The 21,374-nt window shown below is 44.8% G+C and overlaps 1 protein-coding gene across 13 annotated transcripts in view; it reads right to left on the bottom strand.

The window, feature by feature from the left end:
* The window catches only part of EIF4G3 (eukaryotic translation initiation factor 4 gamma 3), a 1,426,031-nt gene that overhangs the window by 624,868 nt on the left and 779,789 nt on the right, over window positions 1-21,374 (bottom strand). For all 13 annotated transcript variants that reach the window (XM_078642564.1, XM_078642569.1, XM_078642559.1 and 10 more), the window contains one exon: window positions 1,081-1,148. In XM_078642564.1, coding sequence (XP_078498690.1) covers window positions 1,081-1,148 — 68 coding nt within the window. The remainder of the gene's footprint in view (window positions 1-1,080; window positions 1,149-21,374) is intronic.

Here is a 21,374-nt window from a genome sequence, read left to right as displayed (position 1 = left end):
TTATATCTATAGCTCAAGATGGAGTTAAAAGTGAAATGAAAAATTATAACCTTTGGCGCTGACGATCTTGGGGTTTTCCTCTGACTATATAGTTAATGTCAACCCTGGTCATATCCAAATTAAACTCTTCTAGTGAATATTAAGACACAGGTTTTTGCCTCACTGACGTCATCTACTTCCTTTAGTAGAGTTCGGATATTCTCGTGAAGGTGAATTTTCTTCTGATTAAGGAAATAGGCTACACAGATAAAAGGAGACTGCATTGCCTATATCCACCTTTTGGGACAGTACTCCTCTATTCTAGCGTTCCACCACAATCATTTGAGGGGAATGGATCTACGGATCACCTGGTAGTAGTCCAGTATTCTAAAGTTACATTAAAATAGTTTAATATTCAAAGATTATTGCTGAAGTGTTAGGGGAAACTGCATACATTTGCACGAGTACTGATCATTCGGCTGCGTAGACAAAATATGTATTTAGTGATTTTTACTTTTAACTGGGTAGCTGATATACACTAAAAATATTTAGCTTCTGTAAATCAGTACTTAATCTATTTCGTTTATTTGCAGTGTGCTTTGCTGTTGTCTCAGCTTTGGTGCCCTTATAAGGGAGCTCGTTCTAATTAACAGAGAAAACTAAAGCAATTTGAATTTAATGCGTGTCATTTATAGCAGTGGTGGTAGCTTTTATCACGGATTAAGATGTATTCCTGGATGTATGTTACCAAGAAGTCAGACCTATGAACCCTCAAATGCAAATTGGTTGAATATCAGCTTAATGCAACATATTAATGTAAACAGTTATGGAGTAGGACGTGGAATAGTTGGGATTTTATTATGGTGCCACAAAGGATATGAACTGAATAGGATAGTCTGCCGATACGAGATTTGCTGAATACTGTTATTTTCTTTACTTGTGTTCATTTATTTCTGCTTATCCAATCTGTATGACAGATAATTGACTACTTACATCTGTCACGAAAGTAATCTAGATGCACACACAAAGAATTGTAAAAAGTATAATATGTTGAAACAAAGTTGATCTACATAGGTATGCTTCTTATCCTTCGCCTCTTACCTCCAATTCTTTCTCTGGACTTTGGGGATGGTCTTTTGGCTTCTTCCACTTCTTTGGTACAGAGAGTGCTGTGTGGGTTTCAATACTTTAAGTTAATAACATCGACAACATGTGCTTCAATGACAAGGTATTAAACTGCTCAAATCAAAACTATTTGCAATTTTTAAAAAGCAAGTATGAATGAATACATGTGACTGAAGAATCGTACCAGGAGTTAAACACACACACAACCATTAGATTACCCAGTTAAAAGAATTAAACACATTGAAGTGGGAACAGAATACATGCGATTTCACTAAATGCAAGCGCAACTCCTACCAAGCGTTAGATTTGCAAAAAGGAAATAAGTACTATTTTAGAGTCCAGACAAGGAGGAGCATATGATGGTCCATAAACAGGAGAGGTCACACCCAGAAACAGACTAAATCCACCCCTAACTACCCACAAACCAACAGATAACTCCTCTCTATTGAGTCATGCACGAATAACGTTATTTTTTGTACATAGTTATTAAGCATCTTATTATAAGAACATACAGCCACAAATAGGCAAAATCTATTTCACATGGCAAATCAACTATTTGGGAATAGATCATACCATTCAGCTCCCTCCCCACCCCCTTTTTTCTTTTCAGGGGAGTGAACAGCCAGCATGGTAATGCCTCACATCATCCTCCTGCATACTACTTGTTTAGCAGTACCTTTTATGCTGATTCCCGTCAGCCTGACATTCCCAATGGCCCTCAATGTCTCAAGTCCAATCCTTAGACCAGAAGATTCGGTTAACCATGCAAAAATGGGAAAGCAATGAAATGTTGAGATAGAAAATCAATTGACTGTGGAACGAATATGAAGAGAGCTATGTTTAAAGTCCTAATTGTGTTGCATGAATGCTGTGGTCTCCTTGTTTGTTGTAATTGTCTTGTCTAGTCTGCTTGTGGGGATGCTTAAAGGTATGCCTGGGCATAAATCTCTGCACACAATTGCTCTGTGGACCCCAGCACCCTTCTTAACCTGCTGCTTTCTGCTCGTCTTTTTTCATGATATCAGCTCTTGCAAACTTTGTTTTCGCAGAGGGCTAAATGCACGGAAGTATGTTGCCTACACTCTGACAGGCACGCTATTTTGTAAAGTGTTTGATTGGTAACTCCGACTGTATATATTACATGAACTGAACAGATTTGTATGTACATAAACCAAATAAAGAAACATACCATTTAATAAAGGTATGGCTGGGCATAGAGTGAACTACGCCGTCGTAATTCACGGTATTTTGTGAATTTCGCTATAAACTGGTTATAATCCTCAAAACTATGCCCATACATCACCGTAGCTACGTACTATTCATTGTAAAAACATACAGACGACACATGGGAGTTAGGGATGTTTTTCTTTCTAAATAATTTCTTGAATGACAATCACACCCATACTTTAGATTTGTAGTACTAGTTCTTCATGTTTGAAGTACCATTAATGATGGGATAATAAGGAGCCCAGCTAGGCAAGCAACCTAATGTATGGTCTAGTAGCCACCCTTTCTAAAAGACACGACTGCGGACGTTCGCAATATTTCACATGGTTGAGTCTACAAACAACACAAACAGCGACAAACTACATGTCCGAGATCAAGCACAACCTTCTATTCTAATAGACAAATGGTGCCAACAGGCAGCAGGCAGAGAGGTTCAACCGCAGCTTCTGGGTAACACTATTTAGATTTTCTGGCTGAAAGTAGGAGGAACAGTAAAGTTACCCCACTAAACTATGTCATGTTCCAAGGTTTGTGACATTAGGGGCCGATATTGCCTTGATTCCATTATCAAGGAGAAGGACAAATGCTGAAGAGCTGAAATTACTCACACCAATTGAATTCTAACTTTATGACAAAAAATGTCCTTTGCTCAGAGATGGGCAAGGAGGTTAATAGGAATGTATGTAAGATGCAGAAGGATCAGAAGGGTATGCTCAGTGCTACATTAGAGCTTCAAATGCCAGTAACATGCTACAGCATCAGAGCAGTGCCAAAACAATGATCAGTCATGACCTCAAATTGCTCCCACTATTATCCAGATTAACAAAACGCGTACCTCTAATTGGTAGTGTATATAACACTGTGCTAAATTCCTGCGGATAAATCCACAAATTGAATTCAGCCCTTTGCCATTCACTGAATAAATGCTTGTGACACCAACATCCTAATGATTAGGGCTGCACTCACCATCACAAAGGCTACTCAAAACATGACAACTAGACAGCTGCGTTTTGCAGGGAAAAATGTGCTTGTTATTCCTAATTTCCGAAGGGCAAGATGGGGAGGGAGAGCTTTATCGGTGGCTGTATCCAAGCTCTGGAATACTCTTCATTCTTCCATTTCTTGTCTGGAAACCCTCCTTCCTTTTCGTAAGGCATTGAAAACCTGTCTCTTTTCCTTGTAATGTCTCCTTCAGGACTGGGACCAAGCATATCTCCTTCCAAAGTAGACTAACCGTATTAGCGCCTTGACGCCTTCAGATATTTGCTTTATAAATTGCCAAATCAAATCACTACATCTTGTTAAACCAAAACATGAGCAATGTGATGGAGAACTCGACAAACGAGAACAAGATCCTCTTGGGCCTTGCAATGGTCACTTAAAGTGTCAGGTATTGTAGAGTTAAACATTTCTGCCCCAAACATCAGTTGTAAAGATGAAGTATAGGGAAAGCGATGAGGGATTACTTTAGCCCAAAAATAACTGACAGTATGCTGTGGACCTTAACCCGGGAAGCAACCAAGCTAGTGATTCAAAAGAGAATTGTCCCACCCACATGCGTGGGATCCCTGAGATCGAGATAGAGATAGAGATAGAGATATATATATATATAGGTCTTTGCAGACCATTAACAGGGTAAAGATGGGCAAATTAAATTTATTTCTAATTTTCTTTTTTTTAAAGGAAACAGAAAATCAATTAAGCTAGTAGCTACATTAGGAAATTGTGACAATACATCTTTAGCTATTATTTTGTTTAGAAAGAAGAATAAAGGAAACAAAGGGCAATGTTAGCAGATATACAAGCACAGACAAAACAGTGAAAATTGGGACCGTGCTTTTATTGGGCTCACTCTTCCACCTTTGTCTGTCCTACAGGTGACAGGCCCTTTCAGCCTGGAATTGAGAGGCTGCTGTGATCCAAAAGGAAACACGCTCTTTGGGAGGTTTAGGATTACAGGTAAATACCTTGTCCTTCTCTTTCAGGGTATCCTCATCAATAATCATGAGCACAGAAAACTAACACGCCTATCACACTAGACAAGCATTTACAGTGCAATGGTCTCGGCATTATTAAAGGTAGAGCTATTGGCATTGCTCATGATTTTTTTTTTATCATAAATAAATGGCATTGTAATTTACAATGCCAATAGCTTAATCTTTAAATCGCGTAATCGCTCGCAAATGCATGACCTATTGCATAACTATGCAATGACCAATCCCTTCCTTAGGCCACTTCAGGAACCAACATCCAGAGTAATATGTCTACGCCTATATCGTGTCTAAAGTGTATACATTCTACATGTGAAATGTGCACAGGTGTGTTCTACTTGCGTTTAGGTAAGGTGCGTGCACCTTGTGAGTTAGTGCCTGAAACTTGCATTTGCCCTTAATTTTAAGCAACCAGAAATAAACAGGGCAGAACAAAAAACATACCTATATCAAGTTGACCTCGATTAAAAGCCCATGGTTGACTTTCGTAGAAACGGAGTAGTCAGAAAATGCCACTTTCTTCAAAGACATTTCAATAAAGATTTGACTGTAAATTAAGTTTTAATTATGCTTCCTAAGACATCTCCCCATCCGGAAATGTAATAAGCCTATATTTAGCCAGCGGTGGGAGATAGCCCAGAAACGAACTGCAGTATCAGCTCACTTCAGCATGTATTCTTTCAATAATTACTTCCCCTGTCTCCACGGGTACATTCAATGTCTGTGTAAGGACGCCCACCTTTAATGTGTGCATTTCTAGCACCCCTGCTTGGAGCGCTGCTGCTTCTGCCTACCGTGGCCGGTGCTGTAACGTTCTATGTTTATAACATTTCTCCATTGTAATGTAACCGGTTCTATTGTACAGCTCTCTGCCACCTTCAAGTAAAGTCCGCGCTCTATCAATATGCATTTAATAAATAAATAAATTAACTCGAACCGGGGTAGCTCATACGTATTCGCTGGGAAGTTCAGCTAGGTGCAGATGCGCTACTTGTGGCAGGCTCAAAGATGGTTGGCTCATAAAGGCTACACTAACATACTTCACACCGGAGCATAACACACAGCAAAACCCAAGTGGGCGGTACACTATCCTACCCATCTATTCTTTGCAAGCAATTGAGGCCACACTGTAATATATTATCCCTGCAGCTGGCGTTATCCTTTTAACCCCGTTTTCAATGCTGTACTGTCGCTCACTCGTTCTGAAATTAAGGCGTTATATAGTGCTCTTAGGACACAAAAAACAGGAGAAATACTAACACCGGCCGGCAGTGAGGAAGCGTTGCTGCCGCCTGTGGTGCACAAAAACTTGCCTCACACTCTCTCTCCCGCGATTGCGCTCCGTGATATTGTCTACCAGTGCTTCTATGCCCCTATGAGAAAATCACTCCCACCATTTTAAGAAATGCAGCCAATGCCAATACCGGCTTCTTGAACACAATGCGTCCAACTTAAACATCGTGGATTACGCTCTCTCTGCCTATTAACATTTCACTGTATGTTTGTGAAAACTGCTTTAAAATATTTAAACACTGAAATAAGTAAGTATTTCAAAACGATTAGGATACGCCTATATCGTGTCTAAAGTGTATACAGTATACATGTGAAATGTGCACAGGTGTTCGGACCTTCTGACTACATTCCCCTGCTGCTGTGCTCACTGGCTCATATAGGGAGAAGTGCCATTGCTCGCCTCATGTGCGGCAGTCATGGCAACACTGAGCAGTGACTCAAACAGCGCAGCTTTCGTATCCTCTGCCCTAACTTTGTTTCAGGGCTCCTTGATGCTGCTAGTGCAACATGCCAGGCATCCTTTCTGCTGAGGGGTCTCCCTGCCACACCGCATGTTAGGGCTGCAGTCCAGCCTCTCCACCCGACAGGGACAAAGGCACTCACTTTCACTTGTGAGGGAAAAGTTCCAAACAGTTCAGGCTGCTGAAAATATGTCCTGACGGCCTGGAGGCGGCAGCTGCATTGACGGGATAACATATGGCTTCCAAGCCCGCCAGGTCAACCTCAACAGCAAGTCACAGAACAACGTAAGGGTTTGTGCACTGTGGCGCCTGACTGAGCAGGCCAGCAACAAGTAACGGGAATAAAGTACCCGCACAACCGGATTTAATCCCGCCCCCCCTGCAAGTCGGTGATTCATGATTGGCTCAGGCTGCACTTACCGTATCGGGAAAAGCACAAGGCCGCAGCCCCTGCGGCCCCAGAGAGCAGAGGAATGCAAGCACAGGGGCCAGGAGCGCTGCGTCCCACAGCTAAGCAGAACAAAAAAAACAAAAAAAGGGCGGCCACAAGCTTCCGACCATTTTCGGATTCGGGGGCGTGTATTTGTTGTTTTGAGTGACGGATGACGTCACTTGCGAAAGAACAGCAAAATGTACGCCCCCAAATCCGAAAGAGACGGGGCTTGTTTGGAGTGAAGGCATCTCTCCTCCAATGGCTGGCCTCCGTTTAGGAAGCCAGCCAATGGAGGAGAGATGAAGGAGAGAGGCGGGTTCAAGCCCCGTACTCAAAATCATTAAATCTCCGACCGGAAGCTGGCAAGCCAGCATTTCCGGTCCTCGACCTAAAAAACCAGATCAGAAAGTAAGAAATATCGACCAACCACCAAACAGATTCGTGAAATAGGCTTGACCTACATGAATGTCCACCCTGGAATCTGAATCCAGAAAACAATTTGTCAAACATATGTACTGACTGTCTGAGAGGTGCTTGTTTATTTCGGAAATAGGGACATATTTTAGAAGACCTGCCGTAGAAGCCTTTACCCCTTCTTGAATGAACTTTAGGTCTACCAGGAAGAGATTTATTTGCCAACTTATGAAAGTATGTTAATTTAATTTATAATGCGCACAAACCACCAAGGGTGGGGAATATCGGCGTGAAACAGCAAAACAAGCAGAGGAGTAGACCGATTAGGCCTGAAATAACGCAGTTTCGAGAAGTTTCTTATAATTGAAATGATCTGCACATTGGCGTATGTGGGAGCTTATGCCACAAAAGGGGAGCCAAGTAAGAGAAGGATCTGCATCCCGAGTGAGATTCTGATACATGGACCTGCCAGTAGAGCTTTATCACTAGATCTCAAAACTCTACAAGGACGATAGTGATCAAGCTTTGCAGAAAGGTAGCTAGGTGCATTGTCCTGCAAAGACTAGCGAGTCAGGCAGCAAACCTTGAAGAGGATTACTTTGCGAGTCGGTAGCCAACGAAATGTGCGCAGAAGAGGGGCAGTTGCCGTCCTGGCTGGAAGATTATGAGACATGCTGCTGTATTTTTAACGACTTACAATTTGCTTAAAGCAGTCTCATTTATAGAAGCCAATAGAGCATTAGAATAGTCCAAAAGACTAACAACAAGTGCCTGGACAAGTGTTTTCCTCATTGAATGTAGAATAAGGGGAAGGGCTCTACGTAACAGCCATAACACGTGAAAGCAAGTGCCAGTAGTGGCTGCGAACTGTTCTTTCATGGCGAGTGCTCGGTCAAGGCAGACGTCTACATTTTTCACAACCTATTTGAGAGTAGAGACTCGACAAGTGTATAATTCAAGATCATTTCTACCTTGAAACTGTTTTCTTGGTCCTAGATAAAACTGTTCTTACAAGACCATAGTTTACAAACTGCTGTGGTTTTCCTGCCTGACTCATTGTAGTTCTCCCTCCGGTAGCCGAACTGTGCAAGTTGCAGGCCACATTTTCCTTTGCACACGTTACTATATAAACACGTTTTGCTCTTGTGCCTTCTGTTTTCCTGGGAATTAGTCTGAACACCACAGACAAGGTCAAACAACAATGTCTCATGTTATTCTTTCTGGCCAGGCACTAGCACCTGGACAGAACACAAAAATGCAGCTGTTTATGCGCACATATGTCCCATCAGATGATTATCACATGAGCAACAGACACGTGGAACGAGAATTCTGAGACAAGACCACTGCTTCTTTTCAGATGTAGAGCACCCATCAGTGTATGCTGAGGTACACGGTATGCCAGTAATCCCAGAGAACGTTGATATATCTACAATTAGCTTCATTAGCAAGGGAGAAGGGTTTAGGTTAGTCTGTTCAATACAATGAAAGGACTTTTCTTGATATATCGATTATTAACCATGCTAACAGTTTTTTAGTATGCATTTGTTTAGAAATTGCAGAACATACATTTCATTTCAGAGCACAATAGTTTAAATATTATAAACTGCCTTCATTTCTCCTGGTTTTCTTTTTGTGAACAAGTATGAGTGAGAAAGCGAAAGAGTGTTTCCTTTTACCGCAATCCCTGAGAGCGTTGAGAGAGTTGTGTTCTGAGGTGCCAATTCACTTATTTCTCTGATAAGTTTAGGAGGGCAAGTGAGGCACTATAACTGGTCTGACTCAGACCCATAAGTACTGAGGTGGTATGGTGACTCAGTCCCTAAATTCTGATGAACTATGGTTATAAGCACAGTTCTGTTCTAATAGAAGAATCCCTGCAACAAAACAGACAACCAAACTGTCTTGTATCTTTTGTGCTCTCAAGGTAGAATTGTAAAACATTTTCACATGTAAAAACCTCTTTCCACTAGAATTGCAGGGTTTGGAAAGAAACATGGTCAATAAAATAGACTAACACAGAAATCTTTAGTGAGAAAATGTCTACAAGTTGTCAGGATGATCATTGCTCCATTGGAAAACCATAAAAGGTTCTTGGGAACACAATGCTTGATTTTACTCACTCTGCTCACATCTTTTACTATTAGCCATCTCCACATTGTGCTTCCACAGAACATGGTCTGGAGTGAACCCCCCTTGCTTTAGAGATAAAACATTGTGTTGTCTGTCTGAAAAAGAGATTTAGTCATGAACAGTGACTGGAATGCTAAATGAAGTTATATGGATAGCTCTCGGTTTCATCCGGTTGATAGGATATAACTGCTAGTTTCTTCCCCATGTCTGTGGAAGGCGAAGAAGACCTAGGTGTATGTCCCCTCCTTGCAGGAAATGGTCTGTCACTATTGTCTGTAAAGGAATAGCCTGATGGAAAGGAAACACCCTAGCAGACTGGTCGATGGGCACCACCAGGAAGACGATTGGATCACTCACTGAGACAATTTTAAATTGTTTTCCCAGCAGCCTGACAGCATGTTTTTAATCTGAGGAGGTCAAGTGAGGGGGCTGTGTGGGGGGTTTGTATTGATATTTGGCTTCCAATCTTTTTCAAACTAGAAAGAAACCTTAATAAATTCCTATCTCTATTTCGTGTAGCGGAACCTCCTCCACTCCATACTAGAGTGGTCAGGTGTAAACTGCTCTTCGTAGTAATTCCTAAGGATGTTGACAGGATTTCTTAAGTGGTAAGACAAAAAGAAAAGATTTGAATCTGAAAAAATATATATCCACACTGAACAAAATTCAAGAACCATATCTTTGTTATTTGCTGTCAATCTTGCAGATGGTTTACAATACTTCACCTCCACCACAGTGGCTAATGTAGAGGGAAGTGATGGAGGAGTCAATATTTTCTCAGTGACTTCCCTTCAGATGTGAAAGATTGCACCAGCCTCCTCTTCCTTTTGACGGTGTTGCTGCCATTGAGAGGTCTGAACCACCTACTAGAAGGTCCGCCTCTTCGACTTCATGTGTGTCATTTTCCCTCGGTGTGTGATCCAAACAGAGAAGTGAAAGAAAATGGGATATCTTGGATCCTTTGTTGAGCTTCCCGCCTATAACTTTGTCTCAAGCACATTTCACAGCAATGACCAGGGGCAGCTAGGTCTGATGAGTCTACCACAGTTCTGATGACCTGTTTCGGAAGAAGCATCCCTTCTTGAGGACCTCCTGAAAATTCTGCCTGTCTACTCTGACCTGGATGGTGAGTTGTGATAGCCTTTCCTTGGACAAGAATGCTTGGTAACCATCTCTTATACTGCCTCTAAAAATGTAATGTTTTTTCTAGGAATCATGAATGGTTTGTCCTGGTTTAAAGTGAGAGCTAATGTGTTGAAGAGTTGCAGACAGGGTCCGGTAGAGGCACTCGTTATGAATGAATTTCCTTTGGCCAGTCAATCATCCAGATAGTGGACTACTTGATGGCCGTATTTCCTACGATATGCTCTGATTGACACCATACATTTTCTAAATATTCTAGCAGCAGATTTGAGGCTGAATGGAAGTACTTTTTTTAATAAACATTTTTATTGAGAAAAGAAAAGAAAAAACATACGGCAGCAATATGGCAGCGTACGAGTCCACTGCAAATATTTACAGTTTTCAATACATTTGACACCTGGGCGACACAGTAGAGATCTTTCCATTCCGTCAGATCAATACATTCTGGCATATACAGTGTGTAGATCGTACATAGCATAACAAACTCGCCAAACTAAAACGCACCCCCCCTCCCCAAGACCCGGCATGCAAGTGACTACTTTAATCAGTATTGGGAGGGGGCATACCATCCATCTCGGAGACATCCAGCAGTCTATCCCTTTCACGTTGCAATTCTATAGTGGGGGACAAACAAATGGTACCCCTGTATCTGGTCCACCCCCACTCCCCCTTTGTAGTCCCATTTCCTGGGGCAGCCCCTGTGTTTGAAGACATCTTTTTCGGCAAGCATTGCCCTGTCCATGTCAGCTGCCCAATCACTTGGAGTCTGAACCGTCCCCCACACCACACTTCTTGGCAATGTTACGCTTTGCAATGGCCCATCCAAGCGAAGCCCATGTTTGCTCTATTTGCGTTAAGTCAGTTGCTTCCCCGATATTGAGGAGGCACAACTGGGGGGAGGCCTTATGAGATTAATCACCCGCCCTCTCCATTGTTGTGTGACCCTGCTCCAGTACTATTGCACTATCGAGCAGTCCCAGAGAACATTAAAGAAGGTCCCCGGTTGGTGACCTTGCCGGAGGCACAGGGGGTCAAGTAATCCTACCTATCTTGACCAAAATCCCAGAGTCAAGATATACACGGTGCAGGATCTTCAGATGGACCAGGCGCAATCTCATAGGGATAGCCACTTCCTTCGGAGAAGCTAGAGCATCGCGCCAGTCCTCATCTTCTAAGTCTCCCAAATCTGCCTCCCAAAGTTGTTGCAGACGCCTTAAGGGGTCTGGTCGATTGTTAATTACTTTTTGTATGTGAGAGATATGTCCTTTTTGTGCACAGGGTCAAGTATAAGTTGGTCCTCCAGTGGAGAAGCCTTAGGGAGAAGCTAGTTGATTGCATGACTGATTTGTAGGTAGTGATAGGCCTCGGTCTGTGCTAGTTGATATTTGTTCTGTAAATCTGCAAATGTGGCTAGTCTACGCCCCCATCCACATGTCCCCCACTGTCGAGATACCTATCATATCCCACTTGTCAAAACCAGGGCGTTTACTAAACTGCTCCAACAGGTCTGGTTCACAGAGTGGTGTGGCCTTTGTGAGCTGGTTATGCCACCCCCGTTTTCTATTCACACCGTGCCAAACCTCCACTGTGCGTGCAGTAGGCCCCCTGAGGGTGATCTTGCGAGGATTTCTGTAGAGTGCTCTAGCATAGCCCCACCGACCCAGAACGATCAGTGCGAAAATTCGGATTGTCATATTCCCCATGTACCCATTTATTGATAGGAACCAGCTGAGAAGCCTGATAATAAAGCCTCATGTCGGGCAAAGCAATAACCCCATCATACCACCCCATCGTCAACTTTATCATAGCTATTCTTGTGGCCCGTCCGTCCCAAAGCAACACTCGTACAACACCCTCGATACCGACAAAATAGTTGCCAGGGACCTTATATGGGTTGTTTTGCAACACACAGAGAAACCGCGGCAGTGCTAACACCTTAAAGAGGGCGGCGCGCCCCAGCAAAGTAAGGGGAAGGGATCACCAATATTTAGCATCGGACCGAAGGCAAGTCAGGGGTGCAAGCAGGTTGGACTCATAGAACAAATTTGGGTTCGGAGAAATATAGATACCGAGATACTTGAAGCCCTTAGCTGCCACTGGTATGTCGTATCCACGGGGGCAGCACAGCGGTGCATCCCACATCACATAACGCTGGGATTTAGTTCAATAGATAGTATAGCCTGAATGGGAGCCAAAGATATTAAATATGTGGAGAACCTGGCGGAGAGACCGTGAGGGTGAGGCCAAATATAAGAGGATGTCATCCGCGTACAGGGAGATGCGGTCTTTGTGGTCCTCAGCCCCCAAATCTCTGGGTCACCCCTGATCCAGACCGCCAATGTTTTCAACACAAGGACAATCAACAAGTGACAGAGGGCACCCTTGCCTAGTACCCCTCCACAATGGGAATTGCCTCGAGACGTGGTTGTTGACGGTCACATGTGCGGTTGGGTGGGCATAGAGCAATTGAATACACTTTATGACGGTGGGCCAAAACTCATCCCATCTAAGACTGAGAAGAGAAACTCCCACTCGATAGTGTCAAATACCATGGAGGCATCTAACGATAGTAAAGCTACATCCTCCCTGATTGTATAGTGTCTATCCAGGACCCTGTGGAGTCGCCGCAAATTGAAAGCTGTATTTCTCCCTGGCATAAACCCAGATTGGTCAGGGTGCACAATCTCTAATGTAGGGGATAAGCCTGTTGGCCAATAACTTAGCAAAAATCTTCGCCTTGACTGTCAGGAGTGAGATTAGACGATACGCCCTACAGTCATCTAATGGTTTGCCCCTCTAGCCAAGCAAGGAGTTTACCCGTCCGTTCCCCATGTTCATAAATCTTATGTCGCGTGGAGGTATACCGTGCTTTTGCCACTTCAGTCAGGAGCTGGGTGTAGTCGAGACACACCATCGTGAGTGCTGCACCTCAGGATCAGGGGTAAGTGCCAGGGCTTTTTCCCGGGATAGTACCTCCTCCTCGAGCTCTACAATGCTCTTGGTAAGCTCTCTCTTATGGCCAACCATCAAAGATAAGGCTCTGCCTTTCATAACAGCGCCAAACGCCCCCCCATAGGATGCCGGCTGAGGTGACCGACCTCACGTTTTCTTGAAAATAGTAGTCAGCTTCTTTAATTAGGGCCTCCTTAATGTGGGGAACTTTGAGCACCCATGGGTTTATAGTAAGGGTGGCACGTCTTTTGGGCTGGCCAAGCGAAAGCGTCGTAAGAAAAGGAGAATGTTCAGAAATTCCATGCGCGAGGCACCTGGAGTCAGTAAACATGCAAATGTCTTGAGCATGGGTGAACATGTGGTCAATGGGCGATTGACTGTTATGGGCGCCAGAATGAAATGTAAACTGCACGGTGGTCGGATTTAGTCGCTGTCAGACATCAACCAGGCTGACGGCGGACAGGACCTCTTCCAGTGGAGACCCCCTGGGGGTCCCTGTGGGCTGGAAGGTGATCTATGACACCGTCCACAGCCAGGCTAAACCCCCCCCCCCCCCAGCACCACCAGCCCCAGGGGTAGGTCAAGTAGAAGCATTCCGAGGTCTCACAACAGAGGACGCTGCATCCCAGGTGGGAGATACACGGAAATAAAATTGACGGCCTGTCCCTCCCATGTGCCGGAGAGCACCGCATACCGACCCTGCTCACCCGACCAGACCCTGTTTATGAGGTAAGGTCATCCCCTGTGAAGAGTACCCCTGTTCCTCGAGAGCCAGATGTAAACCCCGAGTAGGCCGCCAGACGATATCCCCTTCAATTCAGTGCGCTGAATGAGTTACGAATTATGTGTCTCTCTTGAAGGAGAACAATGTCTGGCGCCTGTGGTTTCATGTATTGAAGGACCACTCCGCGCTTAACTTTATCTCCTAAACCATTGACGTTCCATGTCAGGAACTTAAGTGCTAAGTGTGGCCCCGTGAATAGATAGAAGGATGGACAGTATAATGCTGAGAGAGGACATATCAGTGTTCATGCATTGAGGGTGGGACACACAAGACGGCCCCTCGTGTATCCATGGATTGAGCCGTATGTTCCGAAACGTTGCAGGTGGTCTACTGTTTGCAGCCCTGTGGGCACTCAGTGCTTCCCTTGGTGTCGCGTTAAGAGCCTGATTGTGGGCATACAGTACTGTGGGTACCGAAAATTTCTGCAATAAATAACAAGACCCCCCACCAACAAGAGGGGAGATAAGAAAGAGCATCATAAAAACACAAAAGTCAAAACAGAATAGACATACCCCCCCGATCCCCCAACACCCTTCACCGCCCACCCTGCATCCCTGCACAGCGGGCATATAACCAACCGCCAGAGTGCCTGTCGCCCACCCTCAATAGAATTAGGGACCTGATTCAACACCACTCCCTGGAGAATCAACTTGGGAGACCATGTGCACTCCCAGCATACGACCCTCCGGCCTGCCATTTGAATATGAGAAACTGTAATCAAAGGATAACACAAGAAACAACAATGTCAACACCACTAAGACAAACCATAGAGGCAAGCTGGACATTTGGAGTATGCAGCCTATTAGAGAAAAATTGGAGGGCTGTCGACGCCAGGTTAGTCTGCTCCCCTCAGGTCATTGTTCAAAAGGTCAAGTTAGCCACTGAACAGCTCAAGAAATCCTCATCCTCCAATCCCCTTCGCGGGACCAGGGGCAGAAAGGTGTGTCGTCAGAATACAAATACGATTAGTTCACCCCCCTCAGAGGCCGGCAAAAATGCAGAAGTGAACAAAGAGAGGCCTCATACAGCTCTGGAAAGCCAGAACTTGGTGGAGTGTCAACAAGGCACAGTGTGTCCGTCGAGACTTGGCCCAGCAGACTCCAGTGATCAAAGGCAAATCAAACCAACAGACCTCACCCAGTTGGGCTCTGCGTTGCCGAAGCATCACACGCGGAGACCCTGTCCGCGGGCTTGACCTGTCGCCATTGGATCTGACGCCAGCAGGCTTGCAACGGCGTTTCTCAACTGCTCTCCAGCCCTCAAGCCAGTCCCGGGCATCTTCAGGTCTAGTAAAGAACCAGACCTTCCCTTCAGATTCCACACGCAGCTTGGCAGGGAAGAGCATGTCATATTTCATGTTTTGGTCCCGCAGCGCACACTTCACATCCTGGAAGCTACAACTTTGTTTCTGGACCCGTAGGGTGAAGTCCGGAAAAATAGTGACCTTGCGGTTGTCTATGGACTGCGGCGGAGCCATTCGTGCCGGTTTCAGGATGACGTCCCTGCCGCAAAAATTAAAGACTCTTGCCAAAAGCGGTCGAGGCTGCGCGCCAGGCCTGGCTCTTGCCCCGACACCCGATGTGCACGTTCAATGGAAAAGTGCTGAGATAGTCCCTTCGGCTGCAGACGTTTGAGGATCAGATCTTCGACAAAGATCTGCTGCAGGCCCTTCGGCTCATTCCGGCACTCCCAAAATGCAGATGTTGTTGCGCCGCATACGACCTTCATAGTCCTCCAGTTGCAAAGCCATGGCTTCTTGGGTAGTCAGGAGGTCGGCTACCTGGCGTTTGAGGAGGTCAGTGTCTGCTGACAGGTCCTTGGTCGCACTTTCCACCTCACACACCCGTTCCGCCATCTTCTTCATGTCCGCTCTAATCAATGAGACCTCTGAGGCGATGGAGTCTACGCGGCCTTCCAGGGAGGTGCACACCGACGTGATAGCAGCAAGGACATCCTGTAACGTGGGGTTTGGTTGCTTCCCGCTGGATTTGGGCTCTGGTTGCTTCTCATCTTGGCCCTTCCTGCCACGCATACTTCGAGCTTGGCACGAAGAGTCCCACGTCCGCTTGCCATAATGATGTAGTAGGGTGTGGCAAGTCAAAGACGGGGTCCGGGGCTAGACCAGTTACTCACCGCCGCCTGCTTATGAGACCAGCTCAAAACAGCCTGTCGGGTTCTGCCGGTCAACCCCAGACACAAGTGGGCTCAGGGCCGGCTTTAGCGCTGGTGGCTCCCTGTGCGACAATGTTTGTTGGCACCCCCCACACACACACACGGGCACCCACTGGCTCCCTCACTACCACCCTTTAACAGTGCCCCCTCAAGTCTCCATAACCACTCTCTCTCAGATGTATTTAATTAGTTATTTAGCGCCACCTATACCAGTGTAGGGTGTCAAACCACTTTACCTCACACACATTATATTGAGACAATCAATCATATGTGTGTACATTGGTGTATAGCAAATGTTACATAAGCCAGAAGACTACAAGGTAAGTCTCATGTCATCCATACTGGTAGACAGTATAGTTTAAGAGAGCTTAGTCTGGAGAAGCACAGACTTAGAATTTAAAACATAACCCTGTGGTTGGGGGTCACATTTAATGACAAGGATTTTTTTTTTAACCAAATGAACCCTTTTTGAAACATTAGAATAATGAAAGATTAAGGAAAACATCATAATGCTCCAATCTATACCTTACAGTTTGCATGCAGCTCTTTGATGACAGTTATTAATTCACTGTTCCATGTTAGGATTTTAACATCTACACTGCTAGTAAGAAAATTATCTCTCTGACAAAAGCACTGACCTATTTAAACTGTATGCACTTTGTGAGCTGCATGGGACACATTCTTTGCAGCCAACACATTAACCCTCTGTGCTAACTTAAAATGAGTTAAAACTTCTCTATCCAGGAAGAACATTAATCACACGGTTATCGTGACATGTTTATTTTTGTATGAAAATTGTGGAGGCCAGCAATGCAGCAGCAGGTGCTTTTAAAGCCATAAAAATACTTCCAAATGCGGCGCCCCCTGGAAGAGTCAGCACCCGGTGCGGTGGGAAGGTGTCAAAGAATGTCTGGACGAATCCGCTGTTGGTCCTCTGGTCCAAAAAGAGAGATGTGCTTGTTAAAGAGCATATTCTATTTGATACCTAGCAATTACTATGCAGGGTTGCTGCCCCTTATCCATTATCTGCCCTGCTTACCGTCACCCCTTCCTCAGTCTCAAGGTCACTTAAATCACACCTAAATGTCCCCACTGCACCAAAACTTCTTTACCTCCACAACATCTACTTCAACTTATCCACATTGTTTGCAGTACAATTTAGTACTGTTCATGTCTTCACAATATACATCTATCCCCCATGAAGAGGATTTACAAAGCCTGGAGTGTTTCATTCTAAAATAACGTTTTGAAAATCAAAATCCAGCATATGTTTAACAACTCTTGCATGTCACAATATAGAACAATTACTTTCAATGGGGTGAAAGACATTCTTTCTGAAAACCTCAGCAACAGAGACAGGTCGCATGCAGCATCTGTATGCTCAAATAACAAGTTACTTATATTTGGCACCAATCGTTCAGGTGGGTACCCTATCTACCCATCATTAAAATATTCCCCTGGATGCAGACCAATCCGGAGACTTTCAAAGAAATACTCCTGCTCACCAACAGGTAACATTGTGTGGCTGCACGCCAATGACATTCAACTTTAGAAGTGACTAGCAGTGAACCATGCACGGTGACGTAGTTGCTTTCTCATGGCTGTCTGCGTTCTCAGATGCAGAGCTCTTGGGCAAATTGGCATGACTAGTGTCATATCCCTAATTTGATATATTTTTCAATAGAAAAAGAGTTGAGTTCACAGAAAAGGGAAGTTAAATGTCCGGTGGGGAATCTGCAGTTAGACAGAGTATTCATCATAAAGATCGTTAAGAGAAGATAAGTAACCTACTCTTCTGAAGGATAAATCCAACAGCAGATTCCTCACCTTGTGAATTGATACCTTAGCAGTACCTCCCAACGTGGTGGGTCTGTGATCTGACTGAAACCTTAAAGTCCTGCAAGTTAGAGGGGGACAAAGTGTTCCTCTCAACAGACCTGACTGTCGTGAACATGTGTACAGACATCCACATTGCAGGCTGACAAACATCTAGGATAGGCACTCCATATACCAATACAGGTGTAGCAGCTTTGGCTGTGGTGGAATGAGCTGTAAGCCTTCAGATTGCTTTTTCGAAGCCAGTGCATAGCAGATCTTGATGCAGAGAACAATCCATCGAGGGATGGTTCGTTTGTACACTGCCTTGCCCTTCTGTGGCCTTGAACGTCTACCCAATGATCCCTGGTATGATGTATTTATGAGCGTAGGGCTCTTTTAGAGTTCAAACAATCAAGCCTCTCTTCCTTCGTAGAGGGACGAGGTGGAACAAAGAATACAGGGAGGGAGACAGCCTGTCAGACATAAAATGGGGTCTTTCGGCAGAAAAGAGCTTGGGGCCTCAATACCAACTTATCTGGGAAGAATACTGGATAAGCTGGGTTAACAGAAAGAGCCTGCAGCCTACTCACACACCTAGCCAATGTCATGGAAACGAGAAAGACCAATTTAAGAGTTAGAATTCTCAATGGACATCTCTGCAGGGGCACAAAAGGGCAGACATAAAAAGGTGAGCAATAAATTCAAGTCAAACTGGTATGACTAAGGATTTCGAAGGAAATAAAATGTTGAAAATTCATAACAAAAGGTGACTTAAATAAATGAGGCTGATACAGCAACTGCGAAAAAACCAAAAGCTGAATAAACTGACAAATAGCCTTTTATTGTGCCCACAGCAAGTCCTTGCTGGGCCAAAGACAAAATGAACCACAAAACCGCAGACAACTTGGCCTTGTAGTGAGTCAATTTGATAGGTGCTGCACCAAGTCGCAAATTTGTCCCAAAGACTGGTGCATATCAATTTTGTAGAGGGCTGCCTTGCCCCCAAGATGACATCAACGACCTCAAGAGGATGGTCAAAATAGGTCAACTGCAGCTGATCAATCTCCAAACATTGAGATTCAAACTGAGCAGGCTTAGGAGCCCTGCTGCAGCAACAGAAAATCCTCCTGAAGGGGCAGCTTGACAGATGCCCATGCCAAAGACTTCCATGTACCACACTCTACTGGCTCAATACGGTGCCGCAAGGAAGACCACCAGGAGCAGGAGAGGAAGAGTTGGGAATGCATAGAGGAGTGTAAACCAAGTTTTTAGAGGTCGAGGACGGCCGATGATGAAGCATGACACCAAGTGGTGTGTGAGGCCAGTCCTAAACTTTTTGTGAGATGTCTACACTCACATACACATAACACTCCTGAGCACTATTTAGGTCCTTTTGACGGGAACGGCCCCATTTGTGTATAACAATTTATGTTGGAGGCTGGTCGGCTCCTATCGCCCTGTTTTGCCTCTAGTTCCCTTCCCCAGTAGAATCTGGGGCTAGTGTGGTTACATACAAGGCATTGAGGAGCCTGAAAGCTCCATTCCAAACAAAATGCATCTCAGAGAGAGCATTCTTGGGCACTACATGTGCAAAAATGCCGACATTGCATCTTCTCAGAGGTGGCGAAAAGCTCAAGCCATGGTTGAGTTAGACATCATGGGTGCAACTTCAATTCATAGTCCAATAGACATCAGCAGCTGAGCTTGTGGTGAGATTGCACCAAATAGTTCACTGGACAATATCGCTAACGTCCCTAGTGGTCCAGCCACTTCCAGAGGCGTCGAGCAGATGTCTGGTGGTGCGGTCTGTAATAACCTGCACCAGCCTTACCATAATGGTGGGCAGGAAGTGCTTCCACACCAAGTGAGTTGGAGACCGGAGAACACTAATCAATAGCTCTCCCTTATGGCCTACCCTGTCCTGAAGAAATGAATTCATCACAACTGTCAAATGTCAAATATAGGGAGAGGGGTCATTCACTAACCTAATCACGGTCCTGTCGGTACGACTTGTTACGCCGTGTGCCTCTTGTACCATAAATCTTTTAGGGATGACAGAGGCATGCAGCTTGTTCGTAAACCCCAAGGTTGGAACCGTTCCCACCCGATGCCCCGCTTTACAAATAGCACTGACACAGAGTTTTTCTTTTTTATAGTGGCGAACAGGAACATACTGAGTGTCTCTGTGTTGGAGGTTGCGCTTTGAGGATGGTGAGTATTTAAGCCAAGCCCATATGGTAAATGGTGCTTGGCTTAGAGTTCTCTGTTAGTCTTATCAACGCCCCCTGGATTCCTTTGCTCTTCCGTGTGAGAGCAGAGATCTAGTTTTTCGAGGTAATTCCTGGAATTCATGCATCCTGACAGTATTGGAAGCAACTCTGTGTCAGTCTGTGTTATTAGGCTTAGTTTACCAGGTCATGGCTTTCCCTTCCTCGTCATGCCTCGTGTTTCCCCGTTCCTTGTTTATAGGCCATGGAACACCCGTAATATTGGTGGCTATGCCGCATTCCCAGAACCCTTCTGCTGCCACAATCAGACGTTGGTGAGACACGTGCTGGCTTCCGGGTCCCTTGCCATGAGTAATCTGCTTCACATACGGCAAACAGGGATATCTCTGGCTAAAGGTCAGAGCACTGATGAACTTAGTCTAGTACATTGGGAGAATTTTGTGACTCTGTTATAACATTTCTTTCCCTATTTCCATTCTATTAGATTGCTATTTACGCTTTTGCGTTTCACTCTGGGAGTATTTATATTTATGGAGCCTTATTTACTTTATCTTTGGATATCAGTAGCAAGCAGATTTAACTAGTTTACTCTGCGATACTACCGAGTTGTTTTACATGAATGAATAAATGAAATTCTATTTCTATACCGCATGGCTACCCTGAGGCCTCCCAGCGCTGATTAATAGAAGGGCAGAGAAGGTCAGGCCACAATGCTATGGAGTCGTTCCGAACAGATGGGTTTTTAAAAGCTTTCTAAAAGCCAGAAGATTATTGTTCTCTCGGAGGGCAAGGGGGATAGAGTTCCAAATCCTTGCGGCATTATACGAGAAGGAGCATCCGCCCCATCTCGCTTTACATATCTTCTTGGTGGTGGCCAGGCACAAAGAGCTGGAACGCAGGGTTCTGTGGTTGAGATAGGAGGTGACCAGAGGGTGCATGATCGCCAGGCCAGTCTTCCAGATGGCTTTGTGGGCCAAACACATAGCCTTAAATTGTATCCTGGCTGAAATCAGGAGCCAATGAAGTTTCCTCAATGCTGGTCTTGCAAACTGCCAACGCGGGGTCTGAAAGAGCAGGCTGTGTTACTTGCAGTTTGTTGATCGTAGCCTGTGGGGTTCCGAGATATAAGGCATTCCCGTAATCCAGGCGAGAGAGTGTAAAGGCCTGAACCATAATCCTTCTCGTCTGGAATGGGAGGAGGGAGATGATTTTACACAGCATTCT

This window comes from Lissotriton helveticus, chromosome 5_1 (genome assembly GCF_964261635.1).
Source record: "Lissotriton helveticus chromosome 5_1, aLisHel1.1, whole genome shotgun sequence".
Taxonomy (NCBI): Eukaryota; Metazoa; Chordata; class Amphibia; order Caudata; family Salamandridae; genus Lissotriton; species Lissotriton helveticus.
This window is presented reverse-complemented; position numbering and strand designations above follow the sequence as displayed.